General features: G+C 50.5%; 1 protein-coding gene across 3 annotated transcripts in view; it reads right to left on the bottom strand.

Annotated features, from left to right (window-relative positions):
• Window positions 1–4,738: 4,738 nt before the first annotated feature.
• Window positions 4,739–26,794, bottom strand: part of DENND2A (DENN domain containing 2A) — a 102,912-nt gene continuing 80,856 nt past the window's right edge. For all 3 annotated transcript variants that reach the window (XM_046020692.1, XM_046020693.1, XM_046020694.1), the window contains exons 15-20: window positions 15,022–15,199; window positions 13,412–13,453; window positions 9,814–9,931; window positions 9,186–9,431; window positions 7,060–7,146; window positions 4,739–6,565 (exon numbers count right to left, since the gene is read on the bottom strand). In XM_046020692.1, the coding sequence (XP_045876648.1) occupies window positions 6,534–6,565; window positions 7,060–7,146; window positions 9,186–9,431; window positions 9,814–9,931; window positions 13,412–13,453; window positions 15,022–15,199 (703 nt within the window). In that variant the 3' untranslated portion in view covers window positions 4,739–6,533. The remainder of the gene's footprint in view (window positions 6,566–7,059; window positions 7,147–9,185; window positions 9,432–9,813; window positions 9,932–13,411; window positions 13,454–15,021; window positions 15,200–26,794) is intronic.

The following is a 26,794-nucleotide window of genomic DNA, read 5'->3' as shown; positions in this document are numbered from 1 at the left end:
TTCACCTGATCCTAAAAAGGAAGTAAGCCATTGAAGGTGTTATCTCTAGTCCAGGCTCAGTGGGGATATCAATAGAAATGTTAAAAGGATTTAAGTTCCTTGGTTAGCTCTCTGTAAAAGACCAGCCCTAAAGGTCGGTGTTGGTGACCCCCGTCGGGACCCCTCTCGCGGTGGGGAGCTGTTTCCGTATCTTCACTCAATAAATCTGTCCCTTGACTCACTCTTTGTCCAGATTCCTTCTTCGACTGGGTGGCATGAGAACCGCGCTCTCCAGCTTCATTTGGAAGCCGTTGCATAGAGGAAGTTGATGTTAAGGAGGCCGGTGTGTGGCCAGAGTTTAAGTAACCGAAGCGGAATAGAAATGCACTGTAACATTCTTGCAGCGAGTGTGTCCTGCAGGGTTTAACAGGTACACAACATAAAATGTATCATTTTAACCATTACACAGCTTAGCAGCATGAAGTGTATACACGTACAGCCAAGACCTGGTTTTTGTTTTTGTTACCTAGATATATTTTTTAAAGATTTTATTTAGGGGCGCCTGGCTGGCTCAGTTGTTAAGCATCTGCCTTCTGCTCAGGTCAGGATCCCAGGGTCGTGGGATCGTGGGATCGAGCCCCATCCCTAGCTCCATGCTCAGCGGGAAGCCTGCTTCTCCCTCTCTCACTCCCCCTGCTTGTGTTTCCTCTCTCGCTGTCTGTCAAATGAAATCTTTTTAAAAAATTAAAGTATTTATTTGAAAGAGGAGAGGGAGCACAAGCAAAGGGTGGGAGGGGGTGAGGGAGGGGAGGGGCAGTGGGAGAGGGAGCAGCGGGAACCCTAGGCGAGGCTCCATCCCAGGACCCCAGGATCATGACCTCAGGCAGACGCTTAACTGACTGAGCCACCCAGGTGGCCCTGGATTTTGTCTTTTTAAGCACCATATTTTGTCGCGTCTAGAAGAGCAGGATGCTGGCAGTCCCGCTTGGTGTAGCCCGAACCCCTCTTGCTCCCCCCAGAAGGCAGATGCCCCATCTCCCGAGACTCCCAGCTTCACTCGGTCTCCTTAGCACCGTTTCCTGACTCAGCAGGGGCTTGGCTAGGCTGGAGGGAGGGGACCCCGGGCTGGCCGTGATGAAGTTCTAGAACCTAGGTGAGGTTTGGTGGGCTGAGGTCCGGAGCCGATGACCAAGAAAGAATTCTTGAGACATCTTTGGTACAAACTGGTGGTTTATTAAAGCACGGGGACAAGACCTGTGGGCAGAAAGAGCTGCTGCCCAGGGTTGTGAGGGATGGCAGGTTCTGTACCCTGCGGTTGGGGGAAGGTGAGGGAAGGGAGGTTTCAATGGAGTTTTCCTATGTTAAAGAGGGCCCACAAGGAGCCGGGAGTATCCTGGAGGTCTTCCGGCTTGATCAATGTTGTCTTTTGGCAAGCTATTAATATCGAGATAGTTGGGAGATTCCTGGTGGAATGTCACAATCCTGCTATCAAGCGTCTTTGTTAGAGAGATTTAGGTTCAGAAGAGATTGAACTATATTTACATTTCCTTCTACCTCAGCCTCCTTCAGTTTTGTGTATGGAGGGGAGGGCGAAATTAGGGCTTGAGGAACTGAGTTATTTGCCTCTGGAAATTATCACTAGCACAAGGTAACTTCTTTGTAGATCTCTAGGACATTTGTAAACCAAGGGGAACTATTTGTTTCTCGTTTTAGCGGTCAGGGGTGCCTGAGGAATGTACACATATAACCGAGGGGAGTGGGTGGAGAGGGGGTGCAAGGTGCCAGCTTTTGCTTTGTCCTCAGCCAGCCTCCTGCTCCCTCATCAGCCGGAGCCACGAACCTGGGGCCAGTGGACCCCACGCTGCTGGGAAGGCCCTGCCCCACGTCACCAGGAGTCACCCCGGAGGTTGGCCCCCACTCGGCTCGGGTACAGGCTGCCTGTCCCGCTCAGGGCTTTTCCCACGCCCAGGCGGGATAAACCGAGGCAGTGAGGGCGGAAGAGCAACCTGGACCCCGAGACTTGGGCTAAACTCCAAGTGTTTGGGGCTCTGGTCCCCTCAGGGGGTTGTCCGCCTGCCACGTCCCCCGGGGCCCTCTCAGACCCGCCCTGCAGGATCAGCCCTTCCACAGCTGCCCAAGAGAGTGATGGCTCAGTCCACGTGAATCTGGACTTCTCTGCCAGTCCACATCCCGCCCATGCGGGTGAGGGAATTAACTGTCCCGAGAGGTGTGGTTGGCAGGCAATGGACAGAGCTGAGAAAGAGGGAATTAACCGAACCCGCGGTGAAGTTCGGGTGCAGGACTGGGCCTGGTGCTCCTAGCAAGACGGTAGAAGTGGGGCAGGTGATGGTTGCAGGCAGAGGCGAGGAAGAGGGCAGCTGAGGAGCCTGGGGTTGGCCAAAGGTGAGACTGTTTTGCTTTTTGGACCGTTGCCCCCGGAAGCTGGCACCAGGCCTGAGTGACTTGTAGCCGAAAAGGAGTCAGAGGCTGGCAGCTGCGCCCCACCCAAGATCTGGGTGAGGGCGAGGTGTGGTCACTGGACAGGCCGGGAGTGAAGTTAATTGGCTTCCCCAGGTGCCAGCAGTCCAATGACCCCTCTCGCCTGCCTCTGGCTTTGCCTACCAACCTTTGCTCAGGCCAGGATCGCCCTCTCCTCTGCTGCCTGTTTGAGCCCCTCCCGTCCACCAAGTCAGGCTCTGAACTCAGCTCGCACTGACTCCTGGTGAAGTCTAACCACCACCGCCCCTCGCCCTCTTCTGAGCTCATCCCCACAGCAACTCCCCTTGGGATTGTGGGGTGGGGGGACTACCATGTATTGCCTTGGGTTTGTTTTCAAGCCTCTGCAAGGTAACTTGAATAATGGGACCTTTTTAGAAACCCAAATTCACCAGGTTTGATATCTCAGATGAGTGTGGGTGGCCCCGTGCAAGCTTATACCCATTTCATTTGTTTTTATTTTGCAGAGCATTTTAGGGGCTCTTAGGTAATGCTGAACTCAGGACATAGGCAAAGAAGTCTTATTTCCAAAACTTGGCCCTAAGATGACTCTGTCAGTGAAAAATGTAAGGGAGAATTTGCTTTAAGGGAGGAGATCAGTCACCTGAGGAAGTGAGTCACGTAAGCCCTGTAAATGTCTGAAGACCTTTGGGGAACTCCTGGCCAATGAAGGGCTCAGGGAATTTAGCCCCAGGTAGGTTAGGGTGGACCCCAGGAATCTGTATTTCAAACTAGTAACCCACCAAACTTGATGCGGGAGGTGTCAGTCACCCCCAAGAAGATTGGGGTCCTGAGAGGTGTGGTTGGCAGGCAATGGACAGAGCTGAGAAAGCTGGAACCTGTCTGAAGAAAGGAAGGGAGCACCGAGGGGGGCGGGTGCCGGGTGCCCTCATGCATCGTGGATGGGAATGAAAATGGTGCAGCCACTGTGGAAATCAGTCGGATGGTCCTTCCAAATTGAGACATAGAAATTTCTATATGACCCAGCAATTCCCCTCCTAGGTACATCTACTCAAAGAAACAGAAAACGGACGTAAATAAACCCACGTGCGCGTGTTTGCGGCAGTGCTGTGCTCAGTGGTGGAAAGGTGGAAATAAACCATCAACTGAGTGTCACTGGCGGAAGAATGGAGAAACAAAACGTGGTCCAGCCGTGCCCTGCATATTGTTCAGCCATAAACAGGAAGCACTGTTATGGGCTACGGCATGGATGTACCCCGAAAACATTGTTCTCAGTGAAAGCAACCAGACACAAAAGGGGATTTGTGTCTGTGATCCCGCAAGAAGAGTGATCTGTTGCCAGGGGCTGGCGGCGGGGGTGGGGCGCTGGGAGAAAGGACTTACTGTGTGCAAGATTTTCTCTTGGGGTGATGAAAATGTCTTTTTGGTTGTTGCTAACATTGCAAGTGTACTAAATGCGACTGAGCTGTTTATTTTAAAATGACTGATTGTATGTTCTGTGAATTTCACCCCAATATAAGAAAAAGGGCGGGGGGAGGCAAGTGCCCAGAATCAAGGAGGCAGCAGGGTTCTCCAGCACTAGCTCTGCCTGGAGAAGAAGGGTCTCATGGTTCGCTGAGAACTGAAACCCGATAATAGCATGCTTCTAAACACATACACATTCTTCATGGAAAATGTATGCCTTTTATTGGCATTAGAGGACAGGGTTCTTGGACAGATGCTCCGTGAGTGGCAAGACAGAGAGGCAGGGTGATGACGGTGATCTGGTTTAGCCCACCCAGGCCTTACAGCCACACTTGGATTCCGAACCCAAACCCGTTATCCATCTGCAATCTGCCCTAAACTGTGGGCTTAGATTACAACTCGGCTTTGTTTCTCTTGCCTCTGACCCTCCCCAGCCTAATTTACCACTTCGGCAAGTTGTTGACAACTTTTCCGTTGTTTAAACAGAAGCAGGGCCGGAGGGGAGGAATGCTGGGAAGGTGGGTCGGAGGGCTCTCCAGGGTGGGATGATGGTCTTTTCTTGCACTGTGGGCCGCTGATGCGGATGTGGTCATTTGCAAAAGTCATTTGCAAAAGTCTGTTAGGCTGTGTACTCATGATCTGAGAACTTTACTGTATGTATATTGTACTTCAAGCAAAAAAGAAAATGAAAATAAGGCAATGTACTAAGATACTTATACAAAGATGCTTTTCTCAAACGTATTAAAAACTGGAAATAGCCTGCATGCATAAGAGTAAAGGGCTGGTAAATTAACTTCTAATACATCTATAGAATAGAGTGTTACACAGTCATTAGAAATGTTGACAAAGATACGTATTTATTCACTTGGAGGTGGTAAGTAAACAATATGAAATAAGTTAGAAAAGAAGGTATATTCCAAAATATTAAAAGTGATCATCTCTGGGCAGAATACTGGTATTCATAAACTTAACTAATCCGAGGAGCTTATTAGGTACAAATTCCTGAGCCCCCAACACTCAATTCCCTTTCAGTCTCCCCCCTCAACGCCAACCACACATACCTACCCAGGCTAATTGTGATGCATAGCCTGGTTCCGACTTTGCCCCCCTTTGAGAATCTGATATAAACTGCGGATCCTCTCTCCTAAAAACCAAATGGACACACCAAATCTTGGCTATAACTTCCAGGTGGAAGGGGGTCATCCAAGACTCCAGTTAAGAACCTCTAATGTAGAATGACAGAGATCAACCATTTCTTCGTTTTCCTCTTGTTCTTTTTTTTTGCCTTAGAAGACTCCTTGCTCCCAGCTCCCTAAAGGTGAGAACCTGTGCCAAGTGGCACAACTCCTTGGGCCACTGCCAAGGTCAGGGCACATCCCTTTAGTATGTTTTTGTCGGGACCTCTGGTGCCATCCAGAGGGGGTCCACAAGCAGCGGGTCGGCCACAGTGGTGGCCCTGAGGCCTGCTTGAGAACTTGCCTGTGCTGCTCACTTTCTCTTCCTGCATCCTCGCTGTGCCCTTGCAGGACAGGACTTGGGGTGCAGCCACTACCCCCATCTCTCTGTTTCTGGTCCCGAGAGGGCAAGCTGCCTAGCCGGCACATGAGTCTGACGAAGCTAGCCCCAAAGTTCTGATGACCCGTCTTGTAAACGTCAATACCAGAAGCCCCTCCGTTTATGCAGATCTGGGTGCCTACAACGAAAGGGGAAACATTCCCTACAATATAAATGGGAATAGGGTCAAAGTCGCAGCTTACATGTTTTAAGGACCCCAAGAGTATTTTATTAACAGATCGTATGAGGAGATCTCTTTTTGTGTGTCCCTCTAAAAGTCATGGACTGCTCGGGCAGTGGATGGTTCTATGGCTTTGAAGAGTTAAAAGGCCAACTGAAGTGTCGGGTCCATTCGGGCCCAAAGAGGAGTGGGCAGCACGACAAACGGCCTCGGCCACCAGGTGGCGTCCCTGGCCAGCCTGCAAGTGCAGCTCAGGCCTGGAAGCCAAACGCCTCCGCCCTTCCCCCTCTTCCCTCAGGCTGGATAGGGCCCCATTCCACACACATGCCAATTCCCCAAGAGAACTCCCGCCCCAACACCTGTGAGCACGAGCGTTGTAGGGCTGCCACTGCCCTCTTCTAACACCTGCGTCTGTCCCCCGCCCTACCCAGAGGGGCGCCTTGCTTCCCCGTCCCTGGTCACTGCTCCTGCCCTCCTCTTCCTCGTCTCCTCTTGGCCTCAGAGCCCAGCTGCCAGGCAGGATGAACCAGGGCACCATGGCACAGGGCACCAGAGTTTTCTTAGCCCTGGCATAATAAAAAGAAAACCCAAACACTTTTCTTTCTTTTAATACCTAAGAGTAAAAATATAAAAAATCCCAAACCCAACAACGCAAACCATCCATTTGAATGTTGTGCCGTGCCTGGTCTCAGGTCTCCTTTCCAGGGCTGTTCTGAAGGAGCAACACCTGCTGGGCCCTGGGTCCTGGGGAGGCCCTGGGATAGCCAGAAGCCATCCCGGCCTTTATCCTGCACCTGTGACACCCAGGACCCAGCGTTTCAGAAAGGCCACCAGGAACTGTTTTTTAAAAATGTGGAAGCAACTAGGGAGAAGTTTTCCCTTGAAGCTGAGCTGAAGGTTATTTCTTGTGGAGAAACTTCATTTTATTGCCTAAAAAAAAGAAAATGAGAACATGTCACCAGGCAGACAAAAGTGAAACTTTGCCCTTTCCATCCCGGATCCGGCGGTGGGGACTGTTGCCTCCCATGCCACCTCTGGAGCCTCTCCTCACGCAACCTCCCCAGTGCAGGGGATCGTCCTCAGACTGGGGAGTTTTGAAAGGAAGAATGCCAGAGCTGTAGAGGAGCACTTGCTCCGGAACAGGTGACACAGGGAGCACCGAATGGAACATGTCCTGCTTCCTAAGCTCAATTCCCCAGAAGACTGAAGAGCGTGGGAGAGAAGGACTGCTCAGGAGCCAGTGAGGCAAGGAACCGCCCAGGGGCCAGTGAGGCAAGGAGGGTTCCCCTGAGGCCAGCTCAGAGCAGGAGCTCGCAAGGCCGCAGAGCAGTGAGTGCTGCATTGTTTGGCCCCCGTGGAGGGAACCCGCCAAGACTGGGGGGGACCAGAGGCTAGTGATGGGGACAGAGACCACGGGGCCTTACCGAGTCCCTTCAGGAACTTATTGACACCACTGTGTTCTCCACTGGGGAGTGTTTCCAGGTACTCTTGGGCTCGGACCTCAAACAAACCTGTCGGCGAGAGAAATCCCAGCCATTTTAGTTCCTTCTCACTCCCTCTCTTCTAAACAGAGCCATTTCCTTACTGCCATAAAAAGGAAACCTTGCTTCTGAGATGAGCTGCTCCTCTACACAGGCTCTGAATCCTGAGCTGTAGAAGGGGTTGTATTGGCCTTATAATTGCCCAGCCTTGTGCAGTAACAGTTCTGGAAGGCTCTAAAGCTAGCTCCTACATGAAATCCTATTTTATTCAACAAACACCTTCCAAGTGTCTATACTGTGCCAGGCACACGGTTTCAGGACTCCTGTCGTCTCCCTTTTAATCATGTTCTCCCCTAAGAGGAACGCTGGCCAAGCGGTTCAGCTTCCTGGGAACCCGTCTGCCATCTGTGGGCTCAGGAAGGCCTGACAGGGCACCTCGCAGGCGCCTTCTCCTCTAGCCCCAGGCGTGAGGCTCCGGCATTGTCTTCCTTTCTCACGGATCTTCCCTGGACCTCCAGGATGCCTTTCATGCTACTTTTAAGCTTTTGTGTCTCGACCTTTCTACCAAATAGTGATCTGTAAACAGATATTCTGGTAATAGTGATCTGTAAACAGATATTCTGGTAATAGTGATCTGTAAACAGATATTCTGGTAATAGTGATCTGTAAACAGATATTCTGGTAATAGTGATCTGTAAACAGATATTCTGGTAATAGTGATCTGTAAACAGATATTCTGGTAATAGTGATCTGTAAACAGATATTCTGGTAATAGTGATCTGTAAACAGATATTCTGGTAATAGTGATCTGTAAACAGATATTCTGGTAATAGTGATCTGTAAACAGATATTCTGGTAATAGTGATCTGTAAACAGATATTCTGGTAATAGTGATCTGTAAACAGATACTCTGGTAATAGTGATCTGTAAACAGATATTCTGGTAATAGTGATCTGTAAACAGATATTCTGGTAATAGTGATCTGTAAACAGATATTCTGGTAATAGTGATCTGTAAACAGATATTCTGGTAAGCAGAGCTTCTACTTCCGAATCCTGTCATCAGGAGCGGGACTCGGACTCTAATCAATTTCCTTTTGTCTCTTCAGATCCGGCCCCTCAGAATACCTCCGGTGTGGCCAGCCGTCTCCTCTTTGCAAAGAGCTGCAGGAACGAGGAGGGGGTGGGGGTGGGGGGGGGACGGCTTTGGTTCCTTCACCCAGGCTCGGCCATCAGAGCACCGGAGGACAGGGGGACCTGGGCCCAGAGGGTGTCCCGGGACCCTCGCTGCCTTCCCTGTTCACTGCACTGGCTTCTCCTTGGTGGCGTGTCTCCCCCGCCCAGGTCTGATTCCCATCAGTGACAGTCTTCACCAACATTTCTAGCTTTCCGATTCCCAGAAGGACTGAAGATGATGTAAGAAACAGAGGGGGGTGATTCCATCCTCCCTCACATACTCTCCCTCCTCAGCCCTGGAAGAGGGATGAAGTCCAGCCAGAAGGGACAGGAAAAGGGAGGAGAGAGTGCAGGCGGGCAGGCTCACGGTGAGAGGACCCGCCAGCTCCCCAGGCTGAGGAGTCTCTGCTGTCCTACCTCCAGTGCTGCAGCCAGTCGGGCTGAAAGCGAGGAGGCGCTCACACCAGTCCGGGCACAGTCATCCTCTCTGCCCCGGCCCGCTGGTGCCACACCCCACGGAGACTGGCAGGAAAGAAGGGCAGAAAGGAGGAGAGGCCAGAGGAAAAGGATAGGAGGGCCAGCAAGGGACAGAAGAGCAGGCTCTCGAGAGTTTCACGGAGTTGGCAAGATGGAACACAAGGAGAACCTGCCACCAGAACCTGGAAAGTGGTTCTGGGGGCGGCTGTGAGAGGGGAAGGAGATGGCCAGAGAAGACAGGCGGGACACTGGGGCAGGGTGACCAGCTCCGAGGCAGCGGGACGGAGCCTCCTCCGGCCAAGCTGCGCCACTGCTCCCACCTGCGCCCAGGCGCCCTGACCTTCCTCCCTGCTCCCTGCCTCTGCGGCCTGGGTGTCTCTAGCTGGCTCGCCCCCGACATGGAACGTGCCCCCTCACCTTTGGCATCCTGCCGGCGCAGCTCCCGCTCCTGGATGAAGCCCCGAAAGGTCTGGGTCTCCATGAAAACCTCCAGGAAGCGGCGGAGGCTCTTGGAGGAGACAGCTTTGCGGAAGGCCTCCCGCTGCAGGGTCCTCTCCTCGCGCTCGCCCGCCGTCAGGAACAGGGAGTAGTGGCCCACAATCTCCACGAAGAAGCGGACAAAGGCTTCGGACACCACCTCGTTCAAGGGGCTGAACTCGGGGCCTAAGAAAAGTGGGGAAGGGCGGGCACCAGTGAGGGCTGGGGGCAGAGGCAGAGCCTGAGACAGTCCCAGGGCCACAAGTAAGGACTAGAGCGGATCATCATTCTCCACGACAGATGTTATCTAGGGTGATAAAGTCATTTTTCCCTCCTCTTTAATCCAGTATTTTAGGGCTGAAATGGGGGAGATGGGAACATTTTTCTCACAACTCATTGTTAGCATGAGATCCAGATCAAGGGGTTACGCTCATGGTTTCTCTCCTTGCACACCCCTCTGGCCAGTTTTCCTACTTAACTGAAGGCCACATGGAGGGGCTGGTCACAGGCGCACTGGCTGCCGGATGCTAGTGATGGAAGGGGGGAGACGAGGCGGCTGAACTCTCACCGTGCTTGCAGTCCGGGGGCCCTTCATCCTGGTCACTCGCTAGGTCATTCCTCTGCTCCAGAATGTGCTCCAGGGCCACCTGAAGCTTCCTGGGGAGGATGGAATCCTCATCATCCATCTGTAAAGCAGAGAGAGCAGGTGGGCTGGTGTCCCAAGGCCCTTGGGGATGAGAACCACGTCCTGGCCCGCAGCTCACCCGGCAGTTTTGGGGTTAGTGGAAGAAACATGATTTGGAGACAGAGATCTGAGGTTTGAATTGTGATTCCATGTTTGTTTCTTTTTAAAGTTCTATTTATTTATATACACCCCACATGAGGCTCAAACTCCCAACCCCAAGATTGAGAATCGCATACTCTTCAGACTGAGCCAGCCAGGTGCCCCTCTTGATTCCACTTTTTACAACCAATATGAGCCTCAGTTTCCCCACTTGTAAAATGGGTACTGATCAATCAATATCTATTTCATCATGAAGATTAAAAGGGATACTGAAGACACTGATGAAAGAATTTGAAAAAGCTATAAATAAAGGGAAAGATAGTCTGTGTTCACGGACTGGAAAAATTAACTGTTAAAATGTCTATTTTACCCAAAGCCATCTATAGATTCAGTGCAATCCCCACCAAAACTGTAATGGCTTTTTTTTTTTTTTTTTTTAAGATTTTATTTATTTGTCAGAGAAAGAAAGAGAAAGGGCGAGCAAGCACAATCAGGGGGAGCAGCAGAGGGAGACTGAGAAGCAGGCTCCAGGACCCTGAGCTCATGACCTGAGCCAAAGCTCAATCCACCGAGCCACCCAGGTGCCCCTGTAATGGCACTTTTTATAGAAATAGAAAGAACAATCCTAAAATTCACATGGAACCACAAAAGACACTGAATAGCCAAAGCAATCCTGAGAAAGAACAAAGCTGGAGGCCTCATAATTCCTGATTTCAAACTTTATTAACAAAATTATAGCTATCAAAACAGTCTGGTAGTGCCATGAAAACAGAAACACAGACTAAAGGAACAGAATCACGAGCCCAGAAATCAACCCGTGCATACATGGTCAGCTAATATCTGACAAGGGAGCTAGGAATGCAATGGGGGAAATGATGATCTTTTCAATGAATGGTGCCAGGAAATTCGTGCAAAGACATGACCCCAGACCCCTATCTTACACCACTCACAAAAATTAACAGGAAATGGATTAAAGGTTTAAATTAAAGATTAAAGATAAGATCCGAAACTAAAGGTATTAGAAATAAACAGGGTTAGAAGCTCCTTGACATTGGTCTTGGCAATGTTGTTTGGACAGGACACCAAAAGCTATAAGCAACAAGTGCAAAAATGAGCAAGGATCCCGTCACACTAAAAAGCTTCTGCCCGTGAAAGAAACGGTCAGCACTAGACGTACTGTCGGTGGGAACGTGAATCAGCACTGCTGTGGCAAACAGCACAGAAGGTCCTCGAACACTTACAAATAGAACTACCATGACTCAGTACTCCCACTTTTGGGTGTATATCTGAAGGAAATGAAATCACCATCTTGTTTGTTTTTTTTTTAATTAGAGAAAGACAGCGTATCCATGAGTGGGACAGGGGCAGAGGCAGAGGGAGAGAGAGAATCTGAAGCAGGCTCCATGCCCGGCACAAAGCCTGACGCAGGGCTTTGTCTCATGACCCTGAGATCAGGACCCGAGCCTAAATCAAGAGTTGGATACTTAACCATCTGAGCCACCCAGGCACCCCGAAATCCCATCTGTATACCCATGAACATCGTAGTACTATTCACAAAGGCCAAGACATGTAAACAACCTAAGTGTTCATTCATGGGTGAACGAATAAAGAAAATAAGTGTGTGTGTATATACATACAATGGAATGTATATACACAGATATACACATATACTGGAATATTAGTTATAAAAAAGAAGGAAATCCTGCCTGTTGTGACAACATGGATGGACCTTGAGCGCATTAGGCCTAGTGAAATAAGTCAGAGAAAGACAAAAACTGCATGCTCTCACTTATATGTGAAATCTAAAAAAAGCTGGAGCCACACGATTAGAGTAGAATGGTGGTTGCCAGGAGGCAGGGGGTCGGGGAAAAGGGCACGTGTGGTCAAAGGGTACAAAGCTCAGGTTATAAACTAAATAGTTCTGGGGATCTAACCCATAGCATGGTGACTCTAGTTAACCATAATCTACTGTCTATCTGAAAGTTGTTAAAAGAGTAGGTCTCAAATGCTATCAGCACACACACAAAAAGATAATTGATTATCTGAGGGGATAGTGCATGGGTGGCTCAGTGGGTTAAGCCTCTGTCTTTGGCTCAGGTCATGATCTCAGAGTTCTGGGATCGAGCCCCACATCAGGCTCTGCTCAGCAGGGAGCCTTCTCCTCCCCCCCACCCTCCCACCCCACCTGCCTCTCTGCCTACTTGTGATCTCTCTCTCTGTCAAATAAACAAAAAATCTTAAAAAAAAAAAAAAAAGAAGTGTCAACTCATTTTTTTTTTAATTTAATTTTTCTTTAAGGATTTTGTTTATTTATTTGACAGAGACAGAGAAAGTGCACAAGCAGTTCGAGTGTCAGGCAGAGGCAGAGGGAGAAGCAGATTCTCTGCTGAGCAGGGAGCCGGATGCGGGATTCAATGGATCCTAGGACTCCAGGATCATGACCTGAGTCAAAGACAGAGGCTTAACTAACTGAGCCACCCATATATACAGATTTTTAACTGTGCAGGGAGTGGGCACTTCTTTCTTTCTTTTTTTTTTTTTTATTCTATTTCTTTATTTGACACACAGAGAGAAATCTCAAGTAAGCAGAGAGGCAGGCAGAGAGAGAAGGGGAAGCAGGCTCCTCGCTGAGCAGAGGGCCCGATGCGGGACTCCATCCCAGGACGCTGAGATCATGACCTGAGCCAAAGGCAGAGGCTTAACCCACTGAGCCACCCAGGCACCCGGGAGTGGGCACCTCTAACCTGTGTTGTTTAATGGCCAACTGTGTTTCTTTCTCTTTTTCTCTCCTTTTCATTAAAAGAAAAAAAAAAGGTACTTGGGTGGTTCAGATGGTTAAACATCTGTCTTTGGCTCAGGTCATGATCCCAGGGTCCCGGGATCAAGCCCTGCATCAGGCTCCCTGCTTCATGGGGAGCCTACTTCTCCCTCTCCCTCTACTGTTCCCCCTGTTTGTGCTCTCGCGCTCTCTGTCCAATAAATAAATAAAATCTTTAACCCCCCCCCAAAAAGAGATCAGGACAATACTAATCTTGAATCCTGATCTTTTTCCACTTAATATTATATAATGGACTTTAACAGTTATTGCTTGAAAACATTTTGAAAAGGACAAGTGTCTGTAGTTACAACCTATACAGACCTTCTAACTGTTAGAAAACCATTCTGTGATAAGACACACAGGACTCAATGCTTTGCCAAACCCTTGCTCTTTGGCCCTGCCTTCTGCATATTCCCAGTCTAGCCCTGGCCAGGGATCGCCCAAGCCCACCGGCCTGCTTCACAATCCCAGGCCCACCAAAGAGCCTTTCCAGACCTGGAAAGCCTTGTGCCCAGCAACAGAGATGCAACAGAGTGGCGGGCTGAAGCTGACCTTCTTACTCACCTGTCTGAGAAACCGATTGTTGACGAGGTCGACCACAAGGACCTGCAAGATGAGGAAAAGGGACGATTACTGTCGCCGGGGTATAGTGACACTCTTAGCCTTCCTCCTTCTTGGCATCCAGACAGGCAGCTGGGGTGGGGGGGTGGAGTGGCCCATTTGTGGTTTCCTGACGTTGCCACTATAGCCACAAACGATGTAGAGGGGGAAGGGGATGGGGAAGGGCTTTCCAGAACTGCGTGCTTTCAACACTGAAGCCACAGGCTGGGACGTGTATGCCACAGACTGGACTTCCTGCCCTGTTCGGAGACTGGCTGAGGCAGAGCCTCTGGGACAGACTTGTAGTGTGTGGGTTACTGACGTGGGCGAAAGATGCTGGACGAGCCCCACTGTTCCCATCCCATCAAGTCTGCACTCCCCACTCCCAGGGCTCACTCTCCTCCCGGCTACCCATTCGGCCTTGTCATGTCTCTTAATGGGACAGGAGAGAGATCCGGAGGAGTGGATCCACCTGGAGAGTAAGTCAAGCGGCAAGCACTGGGCTTTCATCAAAGGTTCTCGGATAAGCACCCTCCCCTTCCCTCCTCAGAGCGGGGTTGAGACGAAGGGCCCTTGCCTAGGGCTTGCCAACGCAAGCATGTTGCCTAGGGCACATGGTCAGGAAAATGCTGGGTCTCTGCCTGCATGACCCCACCCCTGGCTATGACGGAGAGAGAGCATGGGTCTGGAAGGCCACCACGTTTTTACCAACAGCCAGCAACACAGGCTCTAATACATCCCAGAGACCCTACCCAGGAGCTGAGGGGGGTCTCTCCTTCCTTCTCAAGCACGTCTGGGGTCGAGCTGTTCAGGCATCACAGGGTACCCAGACAAACTCTGCGGTTCAGAAACCTACGCTCAAAGACCTGTGTGTGCTGGTGAATACTCGTGGGACTTCAGGCCTCCCTGGACAACCAGAGGAGCCACATCTGGAGGCCTGGGATGAATTTCAGCGACAGGCATTCCCCTGGGGGTTCAGAAGTGAGTAGCATCATTTAGGCACCTACGGTTCCCTCGCTGACTGCGGGGAGTAATCTGTACATGGGACAGAGATTATTTAGAGGAAGGGCCTGGGGCTCAAGACCCCCCAGGAATGCCAGAAGGACTTTCCCTACTTGGGGGCAAACGTGAAAACCCAGAAGTGGATCCTTGAGAACATTCTGGTGGTTGTCTTTCCAGCTGGTGTGATAAAGGACCCGTGCGTAGGAGCACAGTGTTTGTCAGCTTTGGTATTCGTCCAGATATAAACTCCGGCTCTTGTTAGCTGCTCTGTGCTCTCTTCCTCCGTGCTGGGAGAGGGAGGGAGGGAAGGAAAGGGTGGATGGCTACTTATGGATCCAGTGTTTCAACATCTGGCTAAGTTGTAGGTGCTGCCCTTCGGGCCAGCGCGTTCATTTAGAGAAAACTGAGTTTTCAGTCCCCGAGAGTCCACTGAGGCAGACATGGGGGTTGTAGCTAATAAAACTGTGGGGCCCCCCGCCCCCTGACATTGCACTCTTGCAATGCCTTAGCCAGTCCCTCCCCTCTGCCGTCTGGCCCCCACGGGGAGGGAACAGGATGTCCCCAGTGCTCACCTCTTCCAGCGGCAGCTCCCGGAGCAGCGGCAGCGAGCTGGTGAGCAGCCCGATGAGGAAGGGGGTCGGCGAGCACACGATGTCGATCATGGCGGGCGGCAGCACGGGGATGTAGGTGTGCTGCCAGGTGAAGGGGTAGATGACAGCCACCATGGCGTGGCAGCACTTGGACAGCGTGCTGTGGCGGAGGGGAGAGAAGGGGAGAAGGGGCAGCTTCAGGGAAAGCTCTGGACTGGGCATGCTCAGGCTCATGGGGTGGGGGCAGCCTCCATGGAGGAGGCTGGAGAGAAACACACACCTCCGTCCCGAAGACGGGCTGGTCGGAAAAGGCAGCACGCACGTATCAGGTACAGCGTGTACCACAGTCCTAACTGACGAACCAGGCACGTGGGGCCTGGGTGAGGCTTTGAGACACAGCTAGAAGGATGAATTTAACGCCTCAGCTACCTTTCCCTAGCGGGCCTTCACCTGTGAGCTACATTCTCTATGGTTTTGACCCATTCACTCACTCCCATCTCTCTTCCCCAAATCCTTCCAAATCAGTGAAAGCCTCCTTTCTCATGGATGCTCATGAATGCTCATGAATTTCTCTTATTGAAGATGATTTTATAGTCTAAACTAGCTTTCTCTTTGTTCTCTTCCACACACTGGCTCAGTCAAGCACGAATACCTAGGTGCATCAAGTGAAACAGGGTAGCGCTGGCCGCCGGCATTCGTGCGGCAACAGTGAGCTCCTAGGCTCTGCTGTGGACCGCGAACTCGGGTACAGTTACCCCTTACCCAGAATTCAGAACGTAAAAAAAAAAAAACCACAGCACTGAGAGTCTCCCTTAAAGAATCATGATCATGCTACAGCCTTTATCAGCAAGCCCTGAGCTCCAATGATCACAGTCCCCAGTGCTCTGTGCGCAGAGACTGACCTCCTGCGGGGACAAATGGGGTTGGGGGATTACCCCCGACTGTCATCTGGAACATCAGCCACACCCTGCCGCAGAGAGGATGCCCTGCAGCCTCCCAATGTGAGCAAGAGCCAAATTTCTTCTCTTCCTTGCAGTTTCTTGTTGCTGGTCAATCCGCTGAGGGTGGACCCTCTCTGCTCTCATTCTAGTACGCTATTTCTAAAATGCCATGGGATTTGAACTTCAGAGGCTTGTTAGAAATATGTAATGTAAGCACAAAAGTGAGGGCCTGTGGTTTCTCCCAGGAATGCACTGCATCCTTCACGGGGTACAGGCCCTGTAATGAGCATTTTCTCTGTTAGGTCACCTTCTGAATGTCTGCCCCAATTCTCAGCTTTGCTCTGTTAGGCACAGCTGCAAGGAAGCCGAGTTCTTGATAGATGAACACTCCCTTACTGGATTCCCATTGACATCAGGCACCTATACAGGCCTACTCTGGAGTTCTGTGCCAGGCCACCACAATCAAGCAAATATCTCAATAAAGGCAATCAACTGAGTTTTTTTGTTTGTTTGTTTCCCAGTGCATATAAAAAGTATGTGTGGTTTTTTAAAAAGATTTTATTTATTTATTTGACAGAGACATAGCGAGACAGGAACATAAGCAGGGAGAGTGGGAGAGGGAGAAGCAGGCTTCCAACCAACAGGGAGCCTGATTCAGGGCTCAATCCCAGGACCCTGGGATCATGACTTGAGGGAAGGCAGACACTTAACCAACTGAGCCACCCAGGGGCCCCTCAAATTATGTTTATACTATACTGTATGCAAGTGCGCAATAGCGTTATGTCTAAAAAAATAATGTATGTGCCTTAATTAAAAAGTAGTTTATTGCTAAAAAATGCTAACCATCAGGGTGCCTGGGTGGCTCAGGTCATGATCCCAGCACCCTGGGATTCCTGGATCAAGCCCCATATCAGGCTGCCTGCTCAGCGAGGAGCTTGCTTCTCTCTCCAGCTTCCCCATGCCTGGGTTCCCTCTCTCGCTATCTCTGTCATAAATAAGTAAAATCTTAAAAAAAAAATGCTAACCATGATCTGAGCGTCCAGTGAATCATAATCACCAGCCACAGATGACCATAATATAATAATGAAAAATACTGTGAGACATTACCAAAATGCGACACAGAGCCACGAAGTGAGCAAGTGCTGGTGGAAAAACAGTGCTGATGAACTTGGCTGATGCGGGATTACCACGAACCTTCAGTTTGTAAAAACAAAATCCAAAACCCTGCAGTATCTGCAACGTGGAACAGACTGAGGTCGGCCTGCAACCTCACTGTCACTCCTGAGCCCATTTTAACAGAATCACCTAGTTCTGGCATCCTTAGAGAGAAGGAGTGGTGAACTAAAAGATATTGGCCCACAAGTGAAATAAGCCAGACAGAAAAAGGCAAACACTGGATTATTACACTTACAAGTGAGGGGCTTAGAACAGGCAAATTCAGAGAGACCAGGGGCTGGGGGAGGCAGAGTGGGGACCTGTTGCCTAGAGTGGACAGACGTTCTGTTTGAGATGATGAAAAAGTTCTGGAAATAGATAGTGTTGACGGTTGCAAGCACTGTGAATGTTCTTAATGCTGCCCCTGAATTGTGTACTTAAAAATGATTGTAATAGTAAACTTTAAGTTATGTATATTTTATCACAATTAAAAAAAAAACAACCTAGATAAAAATCACTTACCTGCTAAAGGAGGTCCTCTGAATATGGCATTCCCTGAATATCCTTACAATATATACTAGCCCCCTTTCCATCCACCTGGGGCCCCCGAACCAAACAAAAGTAATGCTGAGTCTGTTCATTTATTAGCAAGAGCCTCTTGATCTTCCTGTTTGGTGTCTTTGCAAATAATCACTCTCTGGACACTCCGTGGAGTCCTGCCATGCTTCTTAGGAGCATGGCACACACGTGTCGCACTATTTGGTCCTCGTCTTTTCTTTCAAGTGATCACCCCCAAAATGAGAAAGATGTTACCCCCAAGATTTTGTTTTTATCATAATACCTTCTTCATAAAAGGGAAGTATACAAGGCATCTAATACCTTCTTTATAATACCTATAATACCTTCCTTATACCTACTGAGTAACAGCGAGACAATACTTAAGTTAGGACTTATCCCAAGGAGAACAACAGCAGTAATTCAGCTGGCGGGTTGGTGACTTTTCAAAGAATCTTCTCTCAAAACAGAGAACCTTTTCCCTCAGGCATCCCCTTTTCTCTCAGATACTCAGGAATGTAAATACTGTTAGCGAGTTGCTCACCCTTTGTGTTTAACTTCCTTGATCACTGAACGTGTGGAATTTACTTTGTTCTAAAATTTTTAAATTTTAGGACTAACCTGTGTCAGTGTGGGACCAGTCTGCAAAGTTGATCTCCTCACGTACTGCAGTTATGAGGATACGAGTGAGAAAACCAGGATATTAAAATATAAATGAGGACAGCTGGGCCTAGAGCAGGTTTCTTTTGAGACTACAGTTTGCAGCCCATCATTAGGTCCTGAAATAATTGTAGTGGGCCGTGATCAGCCTTACAAACAACAAAAAGAACAGACTAGAAGAGAGGGTGCTGCATTCTGTTCCAGTGATAAATAATGATCTGTGTGCCCTGTGTGGTGTATACATTGGGTCTGAATGTGAATGGCATTGCTCGTTAGGGTCTGGAGTGAAAAGGGTCTCCAGCTAACCAGGACCAGGACCAGAGAACTGGAGGCTGGAGGCAGGTGGACAGTGATGGTTCAGCGGGAATTCTGGTACGTTCCATGTTTTCCTGGGATGTTGGCTTTCATTGCCAAATGACCAGATGGACCTTAAAAGAGACGGTGAGAATCCTCTGAAGGAAGCCTCGTGTATGAAACCAATCTGTTTGGACAGCCCATTTGTCCTGAACGTGTCTAATCCCTGAACGTGCGTTGGAGGAAGAATGGCTCCTGTGGGCCGTGGCTGTGGCTGCGGTCACGCAGGACCCACCTCAGCTGCCTCTGAAGCTTTCCACTTCCATCTGCTCGCCGACAGAGAATAAAAACGCGGTGCTCACGCTGAAGAGTTGTGGTTTAAGCACTTTGACCTCACGGAGGTTACAGAACCACAGAATTTTAGACCTGGAGCCATCTCAGAGATGGAGTTCATCTTCTTTTGAATCTTTTTTTGGGGGGAGGTGGGGTGGGGTAATCTTTACACCCAACATGGGGCTTGAACTCACGATGCTGAGATCAAGAGTCGCAGGCTCTACCGACTGAACTGGTCAGGTGCCCCTTCCTCTGAATTTTAAGAGCTAAAGAGACCTAGGCCGAGGCTGACCTCCACATGCAGGGTGGGCAGTGAAGCGCCTGGAGGAGGGGAAGAGACGCAGAGTGAGGAACAGAGGCACGAGGAGGCCCAGTGAGAAGCCTTTGTGGTTTCCTCAATCACTGCAGTAGAAAAATGAATGTTGTTGTTTTTTTTCCAACTTAAAGAAAAGGCCTTCTGCTCTTTTGCTTTCTTGCGGCCGCATCCCTGGAATGAGAAAGTGTAATCTGCTGCTGGGTTCTCTCCCCCTTGAGCATCCTGTGGCTCCTAGGGGAAGCCTAGGGGGGCCTGCGGGGCCAGCTGCCCCCTCCCCAACAATATTCGGCCGTGGCTGGACGAGGAAGGCAGTTGGAACGGGTCAGGGAAAATGATAAGCAATGCCAGTGCTAGCCAGATATACACAGTGGGTGAATGAATGTTCTGAAGGGCAAGATCCAATTCATTCACGCTCCTGGAATGCACGGAGCCGAAGGACAGCTGCATTCAATTTTGACGGGGACCAATGACGACAACTCAAGCTGGATGCTATGTAGGTAGGTGCTGCCCGCTGCTCTCTCTCCTAACAAGTGACTTTTGTTTGTTTTTAAATCGTCTGATGTGCTGTTGCATCTGGAGCCCAACGTTTCCGCACCTGGCAGTCATTAGCACCTCCAGGCGGCACATATGGAGCTGGCGGGGCGGGGGGCGCGCTCCCGACAACAGGTGGGCAGGGTTTGGGGAGTGGCTCATTCCTCTTGCTCGCTAGCCCACATCAGCATGCTGGGGGGAAAACCAACCTCTCTCTCTTGAAACACTAGACAGAAAGGTCAGATTTTGCAAAGAGTACAGTTAGTGACAACTCTTCCCCAAAAATAAATGGCAGAGGTGAAAAGACGGGATTATTTTGAATGTAGCTTGTGTTTTTCTCGGTCTCAGCTGCAAGCGCTAATGAAATCCTATTCCTAGGCTCATGAAGGCTAGAGGAGCCTTCCACAGGGGCGGGGGGCGGGGGGGGACTGCTAGGATGGGTGGTCTCTTGGGACTGTGGAAAGAACAGGCTTTGGTTTGGGCGAAGCTGAGGATGACTTTTCAAGTAAGCTCGCCACACAGCCTTGCTGAGCATCTGCTGGTTGGAGGAGAGGCAATGTTTTGGAGGAAGTCCTAGGAAGAGAGCCCTCGCAGCTGGCTCTTGTTACCGTGGGGGTGGAGGAAAGCAACACCAGCCTGCAGCTGTGATCGATTTGTACAAAAGCAGGGGAGGGAGGTGATGCCCACGGGGGAGGTTGGCCAGGCCACAGGGCTTCAAGATGGGCACAGAGGAGAAGGGTCAGGTCCCAGAATGCTTTGCTATTTGGCGGTGTTCTGTGAGGGCTGAAGCACTGGTCTAGAGCCATCAGGATGCACTTGTGCGTACTTAAGTTGTCCTGGAGAAGACACTTTGGTTCTGGTTGCTACCCAGCCCCTGTCACCAAGTGTGGAGTTACTACACTCAGCAACCTTCCCATTCATCGAGGAACCAGTAAGAACTGAACACAGAGCCTTCTCTAAAATGCTACCAGAGAAGTAAACAACGAGTTTCCTGAGTTAGACAGACTCCCCAGGAATTTGAAGAATGATCTCATCAGCGTCCATTAGTATCCCAAGCAAAGTATCTCTCCCAGTGTATCATTCCCAGGAAGCTGAATGAAAGCCACACTTCAGTCTGGGCTGGAGGAACCCAGCGGGAGGCAGCCGTCCCCCAGAACTGGCTGCTGCATTTCCACAACTGTACTTTCAAACCCGGAAGTAACGTTGCCAAATTAAAACAAAAACAAATTACATAGGCTGGGCCCCAAGAAAACTGGCTTTGCTACTCCCTGTATGATCTCAGGTAGAAGCCCTGAATTTCCTTATCTGTAAAATAAGTAAAGTGGACTAGATAATTTCTAACTTCCTTCCAGCTTTAATGTTTACAAACTGCAAATCTACGCAAGAGAGAAAACCAGGCGCTGGAAACAGCTGGAAAGTGAAAAGAACCACAGCTTGTCATCGGGACATAATCCCAGGGCTCATTAGTGGAGACGGGACAGAAGAGCAGGGGTGGCGTTGCATCGGACAAACGAACAGATAAAAGTCGGGGACAGGGTTTGCGTCCCTGCAGTAAGCGCCACAGAAGGGTGACAACACGAGCAAGCAGAGCCTGGGAGCATCTGACCACTGATGGAAGAACCAGAATAAGTCTTCAGCCCAAGATTTCGCTAGTGATGGGTTCAACGTAGAAGACAACTGGGGCCTTGCTCCTCACCGAATCTTGCTCCAAATGTTATCTTCTGGGTGTTCACGTGCAAAAATAGGTCTTTGATACTTAATATTTCATCAGACCGATGCCACTGGGTTACTAAAGCTGTATTTTTCATAGGCTTTTGCTGAATGAAATTTCTGTATCTCTAAGACTGGCAGCCACTGAGGCTGCAGGGGCTCAGGAAAGCTCACAAACCCTAGCTTTTTCTGCGACAGCAAACACTGCCGAGCACAACCGATTCTAGACAGGACAGGGGTCCCCATTTAGGCTTACAGAAACTGATCAAAAAGAAAACAACCACAAGAGGACATAAAAGGATGAAGGTGCACAGCTACCAGCCACTTATCTGTGCAGCTACCCATGGGGCAAAGCCAAGGTGCAAACTCCGGTATTTAGCGAGATTTGACCACCTAATCCTAACTTCTCATTAGCCAGTAGTCATTTGGCTTATAGTCTTCCAGTACTCTAAAAAGATAACAAGAAAAGTTCTTGAATGTTAAAAACTTTGCCCCATCTCAAATTTTTGAACGAATCTGTTTACGTCCAGCTCTGGCTCTATTATTCAGCTTGGTCTGTAGATTAGTCAAAACGCTGGGAACTGAAATTTATAATAAACTAAAAAACAAATGTTTATCACTGGGGAAATGAAGAAGGGGGGAATAAGAAAATATTTATTTGGGTTGCTACGACAACAGAACAAGCCATCACAACAACATTCCCTCCTCTCCATCTATCAAACTTGGGCTTGACAGAGCCTTAAGAAACACTCAGTGTCCACCCTGAAGATGAAACGGAGCGAAAATGCTGTTCTAAATTTGATAGATTTTTGGCTTGACTTAAAACTCTTTTATAACTCATTCAGTATTTGCCACGAGTCCCAGCTACTTCCTCCTGCCGTGGGCAGACTCACTAGCAATGAAGAGTAAGTACGTTGTGTGTGGGGAGGGGAGGGGATGGCGGAACAACAACCGGACGAATGCAGGCTGATGTCCACCCCGGGATGCCACACAGCCACTCACTGAGCTCGTGGGGTGTCCTGCTCTCATGTGCTGTTCTGTAGTCTCACAAAGATTAGGGGGAATCATAAGAATGAGGGGGCTTGCTTCCACTTCTAGCTGAATAGGGCTGGAGATGGGATCGTGTGTGGTGTGTGGAGTTCTGTGCCCGGTGGTGATAAGGATGAGAGACCCCACGAGGGCTTACGCTGAAGGCTCTCCTCACAGACTTCCCTAGGTCAGACAACTTTCAACCAGCCACTGTCCCCCAAGCCCTAGCTTTTCATGGCCTGGCCAAAGAACCCTTCAGTTCCCTACGGCTCTCTGCCCGTACATCAGGCAGCAGTAGGTGAAGGAAGGTTCCTCCTAGAGGGATACCCGGTGAGCAGAGAAGGCCGGAGAAGGGAAGATGGGTTCTAGCCTCTTCACTCGGCAACTTCACACAGAGGATGTTCTTTGGTGGATTTTCTATACTTTGATCATTAGCTCTGTTCCCCCATGCCTCCTTCCTTCCCTCTCTTTCTTTTCCTTAAGATTTTATTTTTAAGTAATCTCTACACCAAGGTGGAGCTCAAACTTACAACCCTAAGATCAAGAGTCTCATGCTAAAGTTGCTGAGCCAGCCAGGACCCCCGCTGGGTCACTTTCTCACAGGTGAGCGGGACTTCCCTGTCCTGGCTTAGTTGGCCTGTCAGGGAAGGGGTCACAGTGGAGGGTCAGAGAGACCCGACACTGAGGACTCCAGAAGCAGACAGTGTAAGCTGCAAAAGAGGGGCAGAGACACCCTGACTTCTAAGCACATTCTAGAGCAGAGGCCTGGGCATCCTGGAGAGGACCCACAACATGGTGCATATTTAACTCTAACCTAGAAACGTTAAGAGGGGCATTAAATGAGCACAGGCGGGGGGTGCCTGGATGGCTCAGTGCGTTAAGCCTCTGCCTTCGGCTCAGGTCATGATCTCAGGGTCCTGGGATTGAGCCCCACATCGGGCTCTCTGCTCAGCAGGGAACCTGCTTCCCTCTGTCTCTCTGCTTGCCTCTCTGCCTACCTGTGATCTCTATCAAATAAATGAATAAAATCTTAAAAAAAAAAGAAAATGAGCACAGGCGGTTACCTGGTGTCACACCAGCTCTGAAGTGTCGGGGATCAGAACTGCTCTGCGGGAGGCCTCAGTGGCAGGGACAGGCTACCCAGTGATTTCTACCAAACCAGCTAAAGCCGGAGAGGAGTGAGCCTATGGAGCATGAGGAGAGGTGGGGTGTGGGGGCTGACTTTGCCTCAGCAGCATGTTCACAGAATCACAGAGCATTTGGGCCAGAGGGGTCCTGTAGAGATTAGACAGTCCTCTCCCCCACTGCATAGCTGGGCACAAGACATGGTCATCCCCTGGGACACTTTGGAAAGCACAGGACGCCTGAGGAGGTGAGGTCAGGAATGGGGCCCTTAGGAGGTTCTGGGCCAGGCTCAGAGGGAGGGCAAGGCTCAAAGGAGCACGGTTCTAGGAGGCCTTAAGCACTCTGGCCCGTGGAGTGAGAGAATTTCAGAGCAAGGGAAGACTGTGGGGTCGCCCAGTCCCACTGGCCTCACTGGGCCCCAGCTGAAGGCCACAGAGAGGGAGGGCCTGGGGAGGAAAGCACAGGAGTCTCAGCTTCTTCAGTACACAACTCTAGCCTGATGCCAAGCACACAGGGGGTCTCAATGGCATGTTTTAAAAAAGACTTTCCTTATATACTTCTGCAGGTGGGTCACAGATGCTGCCCTTCACCCCCACCCCAGACCACGAGGCCTGCTCCTCCTCCTTCCTTCTCATTTTCTCTGGAGCCAGGCTGCCTACATCCCAGCCCTCCCACTAACCACTTGAACTTTTCTTGAGCAAAGTGACTTAACCTCTGTGTGCTTCTTAGCTTCCTAATAATAGAAGCTATCCAACTGAGTTGTCAGGAGCCTGAAAGAGTACAGGTCAACCCCTTCCGCGAGCCTGGCCTGGAGGCGACACTCCAATGTTCCTTGCCGTGGCCGTGTTGCTACGGTCATCGGGCTCGCTCATGCAGCGATTCCGTCTTTTCCTGCCTCAGCTCTACGGGCCTTTATTTATTTGTCCACCTCTTCAGGTCTGCCTGAAACGGCTATTGGACGGAAAGATAATGTACTGGGTAAGAGAGAGAACACCTTGAGCCATTTGTAATAGGAAAAGCAGGGGCTGACTGCCTCTCAGGACAACGTGACACGGAAGTCGTCACAAGTGGCAGTGATGAGGGGCCTCGGTGCAGATAAGCCCTGGTTTCATAAATGAGGAGGCCCAGGGCCCACAGCTGAGGATGCTGAGGCTTCCCCTCCTCCTGGGAGCACCCCTGGGCCCTGGGCCCTGTGTGATGAGGGACGGATGTGCAAGTCTGAAAGCCCTAAAGGGTCTACAAAGGAAATCCAGGTGTTTTAGACACACACACACACACACACACACACACGCACACACACGGTAGTTAACTGCACGTGGCCTGGGTCTGGACCCTGTCCATGCAGCAGCCACAAGTGGCGTTTTACCCCCTCTGCCCTCTCATGGGGGTTTGCTGTTCGAAGGGACTCCGTCTCCAAGGGCAGAATACCAGGCACTGTGGAAGGTGGGCAAGGAGACACTCCACGGTTCCTCCGATCAGACCACATCGGGGACTTGTCCCCCCAGTAAAGCTGCCGCAGAGCAGGCGGAGGGGCTGGGAGAACCACCCCTCAGGCAACCATGGGGCAGGCTCCATTCTCAGGGATGGCGTTCCTTTGCTCTCCTTTCGCTCTTGTTAGAGCAGCTCAGGGGGAAGGCCTTCAGCCTGTCAACCCAGAAATCTGCCCAGGCAGGAGTGAGAAGTGGGCAAGTCCCCTCCTGATATCTTTGTCACAGCACTTCCAGGAGTCTTGGTACCCTAAGCCTGACCCATCCCCTCTGCTGGCCTTCAGGGATGCATGTGTTCTGTTCCCACCTTCTCTCTCACTGTACTCTGACAGGAAAAGTAGGTGATACTTCGTGTTCTCCTTTGTTGGCGAGGGAAGCCTGGGGAGGGCACGCTCCCTTCCAGCCATGCGCATCTTCGCAGACATTTTCTCTGGCGGCACCTTCCAGGGCCTACCATTTTCAACCCGGCAGCAAGGTCCTCGTGGGACTGCTGCCGAGTCCAGTCTGGGCGGGCAGCACACTCACTTGGCTGGCCTTCCCTTCTTGCCTCGGCCTTCCTGAGAGCCCGTCCTCTCCCCCACGGCAGAGCCTGAGACTCCTACTTCCCAGGGACAGAGCGGGGCTTCCAGGGAATACTGACAGCTATTCGATGAAATCTGACCCTGGTCACTGAAGGGTTATTGCTCATCTCTCGCTTCACTTCCGGAGCCCCAATCTTAGAAGTCTCCCGCCTGAATTCCCCAGTGCCCACGAGCTTTGAGAGCTGCCCCCGCCCAGCACCAGCTGCAGGCGGAGAGCCGGCCTGCTTCCTGCGTGGACCCCAGGGCACCCGGAGTGCAAGAAGCATGACAGGAACAGGGAAGAGCTCGCTCAAAACCCGGGTGGGGGGGCACCTGGGTGGCTCAGTGGATTAAGCCACTGCCTTCGGCTCAGGTCATGATCTCAGGGTCCTTGGATCGAGCCCCGCATTGGGCTCTCTGCTCCGCAGGGAGCCTGCTTCCTCCTCTCTCTCTGCCTGCCTCTCTGCCTACTTGTGATCTCTCTCTGTCAAATAAATAAATAAAATCTTAAAAAAAAAAAAAAACCCGGGTGGGAGCAGGCTGGGAGTAGCCAAGTGGCCGCTGTCCAAAGAGGAGCGTCACCAAGATGACCATATGGGCTGGAGTGGGAGGAGAGGACTGGATTCCATTTCCTACCACGTTCCTGATGAGCCCCACATTCATACCTTCTGTCCTTTCCATTCTTCTTCCCCTGTTCTTCTTCCTCCCTTTTGTTTTCCAGATTTGGGAGTCGTATTTGGAGTCTCCAAATCGCAGTTCTTTGCTTTTTGTGTTTTTGGCATTTTTTCTTTCCAGATGGACTCCTCGGTTGGCCTCATCTGCTTTCCCTGGTTGGCTGGTCCGTCTCAGCCCTAAATGGAGTGGCGGTCACCACCTGTGCTGCTGTGCCCTCAGTTCCAAAGCCAAGAAGGCTCTGATTCAGTATTCTGGAGTGATGAAAATGCCAGGAGTTCTTTTCTTTTTTTTTTTTTTAAAGTTCAGAATTCAATCAAATCCCTATCTGCCTCTCCTCTGGCTTTTCTCTGATTTGTGACATGGTTTTGCAAATCACTGAACGTG

This window comes from Meles meles, chromosome 10 (assembly GCF_922984935.1).
Source record: "Meles meles chromosome 10, mMelMel3.1 paternal haplotype, whole genome shotgun sequence".
Taxonomy (NCBI): domain Eukaryota; kingdom Metazoa; phylum Chordata; class Mammalia; order Carnivora; family Mustelidae; genus Meles; species Meles meles.
The sequence above is the reverse complement of the archived record's forward strand: the minus strand, read 5'-3'. Positions and strand labels throughout refer to the sequence as shown.